Source organism: Triticum dicoccoides, chromosome 7B (genome assembly GCF_002162155.2).
Source record: "Triticum dicoccoides isolate Atlit2015 ecotype Zavitan chromosome 7B, WEW_v2.0, whole genome shotgun sequence".
In the NCBI taxonomy this organism is placed as follows: Eukaryota; Viridiplantae; Streptophyta; class Magnoliopsida; order Poales; family Poaceae; genus Triticum; species Triticum dicoccoides.
The window spans coordinates 343,807,767-343,818,453 of record NC_041393.1 but is presented as its reverse complement, the minus strand read 5'-3'; the positions used below and the strand labels follow the sequence as shown (position 1 = coordinate 343,818,453).

General features: G+C 46.9%; 1 protein-coding gene across 2 annotated transcripts in view; it reads left to right on the top strand.

Moving 5' to 3' along the window:
• The first annotated feature begins 554 nt into the window (after positions 1–554).
• LOC119338985 (alpha/beta hydrolase domain-containing protein 17B-like) overlaps positions 555–10,687 on the top strand; it is a 13,885-nt gene continuing 3,752 nt past the window's right edge. For both annotated transcript variants that reach the window (XM_037611180.1, XM_037611179.1), the window contains exon 1: positions 555–1,119. In XM_037611180.1, the coding sequence (XP_037467077.1) occupies positions 773–1,119 (347 nt within the window). In that variant the 5' untranslated portion in view covers positions 555–772. The remainder of the gene's footprint in view (positions 1,120–10,687) is intronic.

Sequence of the window (10,687 nt, the reverse complement as noted above, 5' to 3'; positions counted from 1 at the left end):
ACATGGAAGCTTAGTTAAGTGCAGAGAAGATTTAGACCTAATTATGGTACGTGGTCGATTACGTGTTAAATATGGTTTTATTTTTGGCAAAAGTTTCCAGCATATGCACCTTTGTTTTCTTGTTTCTGGTCCATGAAGACCACCATCTATTGCTAGTTCGTCGAAGAGATCAAGATGAGCTCTCCCAAGCACTGCTCGACGAGGTGGCCATATAAATTTGTGTCGTGTTGTGTCCTTATCTAGTTGGAATAATCTTCATAGACTTATAATTTTTATCATCTCATTTAGCTTGAAACTAACTCGAGATCGACTCAAGATCGTTACAAATTGAGCACAATCCATTTTTGACAGCTCAATCTTGAGCTTCACTCAGTTTGAGTTCGTTCAAATTTTAATATGAGTTGAGTTGAACGAACTCCAACTCATTCAAATTCGACTGGTTTGCAGCCCTTGTCAGCCCCCTAGCGTCGCCCTTGCTTTAATTCTCCCGGCAATTTCTCCCCCTAATTCTCCGCTAGCGGTTCTGTTTCACCACCCCTCTCCCCCGATAAACCCACTCGTGCTTTCCATGAGTTACAACCCACTCCCTGGGTAAAATCAGTGCTTCCATACAGCCCCTAGGCAGTGAAGCCCCGTCACCGAACCTTTTTCTGTAAAGCCCCTGAAATAAGTCGACTTCCACGGCCACGCGCCTGCTCTGGCGCCTCCACCTTCCCAGACCGGAGAGTTCAACCCTAATGCCGCTGCCGCCGCAGGTCTGAGGTCAGCGAATATGGGTGGTGTGACGTCATCGGTGGCCGCTAAGTTCGCCTTCTTCCCGCCCGACCCACCTTCTTACGGCGTGGTGGACGAGGAGCCGCTTCCGCCGGGCGTGGCTCCGGCGGGGAGTGACGCTGCAGCGCTTTCTAGGAGGGTGTTGATGACGGGGGTTCTGTGGAGAGAGGGGGTGGAGGCACGTCGCCTCCGGACGCGGCGGGGCACGGAGATCATTGCCATGTATGTAGGGTGTCCTAAGGCGAGTCTCACCGTGCTGTACTCGCACGGCAATGCCGCCGACCTCGGCAAGATGTATGAGCTCTTCATAGAGTTCAGCGCTCGCCTCCACGTCAACATCATGGGGTAAGTGTTCGTGTCTTCACTTGGCCCATTTATCTCATCTTGATTTGCATTAGTTGAGGGAGCAAGAATCTTCAGTGATTGGGTCATCTTAGGAGCAAATGGTTAGATTCTGACTTGATGCATGAGTGGTCGTGCACGCTAAAAGTAGTGCCTTGGGAATTTATCAGAAAAAAAACTACTCCCTCCGTCCCACAATAAAAGATGTCTCCCTATTTTAGCTTGAAAAACGATCTTATATTGTGGGGTGGAGGGAGTAGTTTGTTGTTTCTGTTTTTTTTTTCGTTTATAGAAAGTACTCGGTATTATATTTGGTTGACGAAATAATTGTGTTGTGGCCGGTGGCTATAATGGCCATGACCTACATATATTAAATTACATTTCTATCGCAGAATTCATTTTATTTACAGAAACCTAGGTACTTGTCCGTGAGTTGCAACGGGGCTATAACGACCGTGATCAATAAGGCTCGACAAGAACATCAAGACCCTTTGTCACGACCGGATGAGTGGATCTGGGGAATTTTGGGGATGAACACGCGCTAGGGTTTCGATCTGGAACTGAGGATATTGAATATGCTATAGAATATACCTCTCAGAGGAATGCTTAGGTATACATTGTTTAGAGATAAGTCTCAGAATGATTCCATGCTTACACGTGCTCTGCACAGGCTCTTATATAGCCATGACACTAGCTAAACGGGAAACAGTAACAAGCAACTGGGTGGAACGGTACAATGACAGGTGAGCGATGCGAGCCGTCCGATCTTCCTAACTCTGAAGCGTCCCAGCCGCATGATAACTGAATCTTCAGAATAGATAACTGAACTGCACTCTGCACCTGACAATGCCCCTCCGAAGAAACGAACTTGTCCTCAAGGATTACTCAACGCCCATGACGCCAGCCTTCGACTGTTTGTTTGAAAAATGCAGGGAATGTGTGCTTAATAGAATCCGCATCTTCCCAAGTGGAGTCGTCCGGAGGAAGATTTTCCCATTGTACCAGCCATTGAACCACAGGTAGGTTGTTTCTTGGAATCTGGCGTGTCTGTAACACCAGCACCGGTTCTTGTTTGATGCTACCCTCATCGGTCACCAACGGTAAATCTGCACAAGGAACTACATTGGGACCAATATGCCCCTTGAGCTGTCTGACATGAAAAACTGGATGGATCTTCGTCCCAGCTGGAAGCAGAAGGTGATAAGCAACATTTCCCACTTTGTGCAGCACTTGAAAAGGGCCATAGAACTTGCTTTGGAGTTTAATATGAGATTTAACTCCAAAAGCATTTAAACGATACGCTTGCATCTTTAGATAGACCATGTCACCCTCCTGAAAAACTCGTTCAGTACGTTTTCTGTCAGCAAACTTTTTCATCCGCTCTTGTGCTTTCTGCAAGTTGCTTCTCAGATTAGACAACAGTTGTTGTCTGTCAGTTAACAGTTCCTTGGCCTCATTATCATGTATGACATATTCACTGATTTGTGGAGGTGGATAACCATAAAAGTATTCTGCCATTAGTAGGTGTTTCACCCACTGAGTTGGATGAGATGATGTTATAAACATCTTAAGTAGTTTTCAATGCATTGGTTGACCCTCCCTGTCTGGCCATCTGATTGAGGGTGATAAGCAGAACTATATCTGAGTTCAATTTTCAGTGCAGAGAAAATGTCTTTCCAGAGCTGACTAGTAAAGATTCTGTCCCTATCAGATACTATGGCAATAGGAGGACCATGCAGTTTAATGATGTTATCAATGAATACCTGAGCCACTGTCTTGACAATGAAAGGGTGTGATAGAGGAAGGAAATGTGCAAACTTTGTTAATCTGTCCACAACAACAAAGATTACTTCCTTCCCTTGTGACTTTGGCAATCCTTCAATAAAGTCCATGCTCAAGTGTGTTGATCAGGCCCATACATGCACATGTGCAAGCGGAGCCGCTGCATGGGGCCCCAATTTTGTATAAGTACTGCATATATCAGTACTCATCAGGCGATTATAGCCTAAGGAAATCAGGGGATTAAAGACTGAAACATTAAACTGCAAAGAGGAAAAAAAAAGGCTGCCAACATCTCATATAGTAGATGCTACTGCTGATGGTAATGTTGACAACATTTATGTTGAGAATAAATGCGATAGACTTGCAGCTCAAAGTTCTGAGAATTTTCTTTTGGTATGATTTAGTTCTTTGAGAAATTCGTACTATTAATAATAAATATTTTTAATGGCCTAATTGATATTCTTATACATGGGTCCTAAATTGTGACTTCGCTCCGGGCCCCGAATTGCTGGGGTACGGCCCTGGTATTGGTACTGCTTCAGTGCTGATTATTGTAGGTGCAGCAGTACTGTCTTCTGTAGGTTCAGCAACAGAAATATCTATACTTTTCTTAGGCTTGTCCCTTGTATTGTTTATCAGGTACAATGCAAAACCAGGTGCCCCCTTAAGAATGAGTTTGTTCATTTCCTTCTCATCCACCTCAATAGCATTGGCAAGAGTGTCACATGCAGGAATAGTGACAGGTAGTTGTCTGTCCTTATAAACAGTGATTGATCTTTGTATGTGATCAAAAGATGTAGGGCTATGTTTAGCTAACCAATCACATCCCAAAACTACATCATGACCAGGAATTTCCAGGATTCTGAAAGTTTGAAGAAATTTTTGTTTTGCTGCAGTAAAATGTGTGTTTTGGGATATAAGCTCCAGACCATAACTTGCCCCCACCAGCTACTGCTACTGATCTGCTTTTGTCCTTCAAAATGGTGCAAGAAGTTTTGGGAGCAAATTGGAGGTTCCTGAAAGTAGAATTACTTCCAGAATCCACAAGAGCAACAGCCTGTTTTCCTCCAACTTGAATCAGGCTAGAAATAGTATTAACACTATCAGGGTCCATTGCTTGAGCAGATATTCTCATGCATTTGTCTTGTGCGGCAGGTGCATTCTCTTGTTCCTCTTCTGACCCAGAGTCCTGTTCTTCACCTTGATCTGTTGGTTCTTCCCCTGTTAACATGTTTATAACAGGGGCTTGTTTGCAGTTGTGCCCATGAAACCAGTTATCACCACATTCCAACACTTTCGAGGCTCTCTTGCCTTCTGTGCTGTTGCAGGTAGTTTTTGTTCAGGCAACATTGTTTCAAACCCTGGAGTTTTGAAAGAGTTGTAGTTATTCTTCTGAAAACTACTTTGGAAGTTTGATTCCTTTGGAGGAAGAGACTGCTCCATATCTACAGCTAGCCAATATGCTTCAGTTAATATGGGAGGTCTTAAAGGTCTGAGCTGAAATTTGATGTGATCTCATGCCATTGACATAGCATTTTATAAACCACTGTTCAGATAATGAAGGGTTTTCTTCTTGCATTTTTGCCATCAAGGACTCAAACTGGTCTGTATATTCAGATATACACATATTTCCTTGCTTGAAAGCATTAAATTTATCAGCTAGATCATAGGAGCTTGTAGGAGAGAACCTCTTGAGCACTTCATCACAGAATTGTGACCAAGTAGGGTGTTTCTTCAGTAGACCTGACCTCCTCAACCATACATCAGCTCTGTCAACGAAATAAAGTTGTGCAAGTGACACTTTATAATCACTAGGTGCACCAGACATTTGAAAATACTTCTCACACTGTCTGATCCATCCACCAGGGCTGTCCCTATCAAATCTAGGAAATTCCATTCTAGGGCCTTTGGTTATGTTTTTGAGAAATTGTGTTCTCATTTCCTTTTAGTAATTCTTGTAGTACTCATCCCAAATCACATTTACTTCTGGTGAATTTGCCAGGGGAAAAGCTGTGGTTCAGGCAGTTTTCGTTTGAGCAGTAGGACTTGCAGCTTCAGACTGAATCTCCTGAGGATTAGTCCTGTTAAAACCAGGAGGCCTGATTTCTGTCCCACCTGAATAGGTGGCAGTCTTGCAGCATTGAGGAGAGTAAACTGTCTAGTTTTCTCTTGTTCCAACAAAAGACGCTTCCTCAATTCTTCAGTTAGTGGTCTTGTAGCTGGATCTGTTTCCTCCTTTAGTTGTTCTGACGATTGTTGGTTTGCAACAGGCTGTTCCACTCTGGTAACTGGTTGATCCGTGGGTCTTGGAATTTGCTGAGCTGAGCCTGAAACCCCTTGAGTGCCAAGTGTCTTGAGCACATCTGTAATGGTAGATAGTTGCTCACTGAGAAAAAACTGCTGTCTGCACTGTGGACAAGACTGTATTCATTTCTTCATACTTGGAGTTTGAGATCTGAACTTCCTTCCTCAACAAATCAACTTCATCACGCAAACCTGTGGTCTCCTCACGATTTGCCAGCACATCTTCTTTGAGATGAAGCAATTCAGCGAGCTCTGCGTCGTCGATACTCTGCTTCGATTGCCCCATGATCTAATTCAGTGGAGAGGAATTTTACTACCGCAACAAGGCAGCAACCAGAACCACTTACTAGATCCTGCTGTCTTCCTCCCCCAATCATATCTTGGTCTCCCCCTATCGACCTCCAAATTAAACCTGTCTGCGTTTTTCTTTATTATCGATAAGGTGGATCGTCGACTCGCTGGCTGGCGTGGTCTCATGCTGTCTCTGGCGGGTTGGGCAATCCTGGTTCGCGCGGCTCTTCGTTCCTTGCCTATCTATGCTATGAGTGCGCTTCTGCTGCCATCCGGGACGCTTCTGGAGCTTGACAAGCGATGCCGCGCGTTTTTCTGGTCTGGGCAGGATTGTATCACTGGCGGGCAATGTAAAGTGGCTTGGGACCTCCTGTGCGCTCCATTCTCTAACGGGGGTCTAGGATTCTCTTCTCTGAGGCACATGAACGTGTGCCTCCTCCTTAAACATCTCTCTAACCTTCATGATCACGGACACCCATTGGCTCCTACTTACCTAGTCAACAAGTACGGATGGTCCACGTCTCGTGATCTCAGTCCATGCAATAATTCTGCCACTCCGGTTTGGCGCGACATTCTCAAGGGCCTTGACTTCTTCCGCTCTATCACCACTGTCAGGATCGGCAATGGCACTACCACCTCCTTTTGGCACGACCTTTGGCTTCCCTCCCACCAAGTTACCTTGGCTGGCCAATTCCCGGCGATATATTCTCACTCCAATAGACAGTATGTTTCTGTGGTTAGGGCTCTAGCTTCCCCGGAGTTGAACCTTGATCTGGCACCTACATTATCCCATGTGGCGAAACTCGAACTGTTTGCTCTGCGTGCTATCATGGCCACGATTAACTTGAATTCGCAGGTTGCAGACCTCAGAATTTGCAGGCAGGGGGAAAAGCCGCTGACAACTAAATTGGCTTACAAGGCAATCTGGCTGGACAGCCCGGTCGACCCTCTGGCTAGGGCTATATGGAAGAACTTTGCACCAAACAAATGTTAGATTTTTATTTGGCTTGCTAACAAAGACCGCGCCTACACCAATGAACGGAGACTTCGGAGATCTATTGCTTCTTTGGATGCTTGCCCTTTCTGCGGAGCAACCGAGAGCATCGCTCACCTCCTTCTCTGCTGCAACGATCTGCTGCCTCTTTGGGACGGCCGTGACAGTCTCTTCGAACGAAGGCCGGAAAGTCTGGGCGAGGTTTGGTTTGGGGCTCTTTCCAATAAGGTTCGCTCCACCGTGATCATTGCTCTCCTATGGAATACCTGGAAGCGATGCAACGCAAAAGTGTTCAAAAATGAAACTCTTGGTGTCCACCACATTGCTCAAACAGCTGCTGACGATCTGATGCTCTGGTCCCACCGATGCAAAAATGCTGATAAACAATCCCTGCTGAGAGATTGGGGAACTATGTTGTTTCATTTAGCTGCGAGATTATAGACCTCGTGTAATTTACTTCTTTACTTCTTTTCTTCTTTTAATCTCCCACCCAAACCTCCTGTAACTCTGATCTGCCCCTGTACTTTGTTATGTTTCCGTAATATACGGTTCAGGCCGGCGTAAGCCCGCCGTTGACGCGTCAAAAAAAAAAAAGGATCCTGCTGCCGCCACAGAAATCCGCCTCCAAATCAGCACCACCCGGGCACGTACCTGGAATTTCACCACAAGAACAGTGTGTTTTGGCAACCAGTCTGCCATCCGAGCTGCCGACGAATTTGCTCCACCGCCTGCGCCGCCTTCACCGCTGCCGAACGACACCAACGCCTCTAAATCAGGGTGGGAATGGGAGGGAAAAAATTTCAGCACTGCGCCTTGCGATCACGCCGCCGAGAGAACGTATGGCTCATGATACCAATTGTCACGACCAGACGAGTGGATCTGGGGAATTTTGGGGATGAACACGCGCTAGGGTTTCGATCTTGAACTGAGGATATTGAATATGCTATAGAATATACCTCTCGGAGGAATGTTTGGGTATACATTGTTTAGAGATATAAGTCTCATAATGGTTCCATGCTTACACGCGCTCTGCGCAGGCTCTTATATAGCCATGACACTAGCTAAACGGGAAACAGTAACAAGCAACCGGGTGGAACGGTACAGTGACAGGCGAGCGATGCGAGCCGTCCGATCTTCCTAACTCTGAAGCGTCCCAGCCGCATGATAACTGAATCTTCAGAATAGATAACTGAACTACACTCTGCACCTGACACCCTTTGGCCTGAAGCTTCTAACACTTCCTTTTTCAACTCATTCAGTTTATCTTTTCCGAAAGATACATGGTATAACTCTGTTCTTGTGTTGGATTGGGACATGGCAGGAGTGTCGGCGGGTTCAACACACATAACAAACTCAGTTTAAGGCTATTAGTCTTCACCATGAGCAGCCTGCATCTGATAACAAATTAAAACAACATGAGTCATCTAAAAAACCGTGGGCTAATACTATGGTGAGAACGTATTCAGTGCACCAGAGCTTCTGGTGCAACCATCTTTAGAACTTCAAAAGAGCTCAACAAAAAAATAGAGTGCATAGACACAGTGACAACATAATATTGTACTAAATCCAAATTTGAAACATAACTTGTGAAACAAAGATCATCTGAAAAGAAAAAAACAAAGATGACAAATACACTATCAATTGAGATAATGGGCCAATTCACACCCCAATTCAGAGTAGCAACTATTCACTAAGAGATTTATCCTTTTAGAGTTCTTGAGTTGTGTTTTAAGTTTTGAATCGAAACTCTATAGCATGGTCGGTGTATATTGTGCCCACACGTTGTTTCTTTTTCCACATAATGTTTTATGACTTCTGGATGAGTGCACTGAGACTGGGTACACCTGGAACACCACAGGCTCGGGTGCATTGGATACTCTCACAATACAGGGTATGAAGGCATGCATTAGTAATCTACAAGTTAATAATCACACAAATTGATGGAACTATAATATTTTGGGTTCGTATTACTAGATCAAGCTAAGTCAAGATATTTACCCAAAAAGGTTTCCGCCCCGCTTTATATAAGCAATGATCACCAACATCCCGATACAAATGCACGCCACCACAACAAACACACACACCCAAGCATGATCCACAAGCGCTGAGCGCAACAACACCACCCCTATCTACAAAGAGATGAAGCCGCATACGACGATCCGTGGGCTCCAAGGTGGCGCCTTCAGGAAGGATACGACACCGGAGCGCCGCCACCGCCTGATCCGAGGATCAGAGTTTCCCCTGGAGCAACACGATGAGCGATGAGAGCCGCGACGACGCCTTCAAGAAGGGAACGAGCTTCCCGCCGCCGGTCTGTCCGAAGAAAGAACAGGTTTTCACCCCGACCAATACTCACAGCCACCAAACGCCACACCCCGGCTGCTACGCCGCCCGCCCGCACGGCCATGGTCACTGGGCAGCACCAAGTCGTGGGCTCTGCCCAAAAGCACCGCGCTACCACCACCAGGGCCGCCACCCCGGCATCCAAGACCTAGGCACCACCTGACCCGAGACCCGTCGCTACCCCAACCGAAGAGACGAGCGGAAAGGCCCCGCCTTTCGCACCCCTGGATGGTCCCCAACGCCGAAACCCAATAGGCCAGCCAAAGCTGGCCTCCATTGTCCTGTCCTGCAGCCCTGAGCGCGAGACGAGCTCGATCCTGCCGCCGGGCGCGAGACAAGCTCGGGCCTGCTGCCAGGCGCGAGACGAGCTCGGTCCTGCAGCCCCGGGCGCGAGACGAGCGATGGACCGCAGCTGGGAGAGGGCCAGCCCTTGTACTGATGTATTGCTCGGACGAGGAGGAGATGGAGCGAAGGTCGAAGCGGTCCGACCGCAAACGAGCCGACGCCGGAGAAAAGCCGGCCGTCGCCGGAGAAAAGCAGCCGACCAGGCAGAGCAGCAATCGGGAAGGAGCAACTGGCGGATCGAGCAGCGGGCGTTGACCAGCGGGAGTGGCAGAATCCGGCGGTATTGGGCGAGATGCTGCGAATACCGGCAGCCGGCGGCGTGAGCAGTAGCGGCAGACTTCACGGTGTGATCGATGAGCACATGGAGTCTTGACTTGAGCCCACGGGACTTGTAATCAGGAACGGGTGTGTGTAGAGTGCAGAATTCTCTAGCAAATCAGTCAACGGAGGTTGACTAGTGGGCGGAAGATCGAATTGGGAGCCGTGCGGCACGCAGGATTGGAGCGTGTCAGGCCAGAGCGCAGAGGTGAGACGTGCAAAGAGACGACCGGCAAAGAGACGACGGCGGCGCGAAGAGAGGATCGAGCACGAGTTGCGGCGTGCGGAAAGAAAAAACCTAAGGCTCTGATACCATGTTAGGAATATGCAACATGTATTACTGAGAGGCCAAAGCCAGCATATATACACATACATGAGGATGCCAAAAGGCTACAAGAGGATGCCAAGAGATTAGAATGTAAAAGGTCAAAAGACATCACTAATATAACTCTTAACAGCCACCACCATGTGCCGGACCCCCGCGCGCCGCCGTCCACGGCCGGAGCAACAGCCACGCCATGCCGCTGCCCCACCCGCGCCGCCCACCCGGATCCCAGTGCCAGATCCAAGACGGACGCGCCGCCACCCGCCTCGCAGCCGCGCAATCCTTAGACATTAGAAACTCAAGATGGGCTTTGATTATACACAAAATCGATGGAGTTATAATATTGGGTTTGTGTTTTATCATGAAAAGACATCTCAATCTTAATTTATTTAGTTTTACGAAGGGGCGTGTATTATACCATTATTATGTAGGAATAAAACTTTATATCTGAAAAGACATATTTTGTTTACGGCGCCATAACAGACCGTAAAGACTAATTATACATTTATTAGTGTTGCTAGTATAAGCATATTGTCAATAGAGCAATGCTATTCATACATACGGGTTTTATAAAAAAGTTTACATACTAGTCAAATCTGGAAACGGTTAGCTAAAATCATGGGGGGTGGTTATGATCCAAATGAACTAGTACATAGAGTTCTTTTAGTAACTTGCACGTAGGAATAGGATTTTCGTTGTCAATATCCAAAAGAACTGGGGCGAAGCGCGGGCTATAATACTAGTTTCTTATAAGGCTAATACCAGCTAGCCATTTATTGCTTATTTCTCCGTGTGCTCCTACGCGGCTGTCTCATCCAAGGAATTAGTAAAACCTCTGCCTTTGGCTTCCTTCTTCCTCCCCCCCCCCC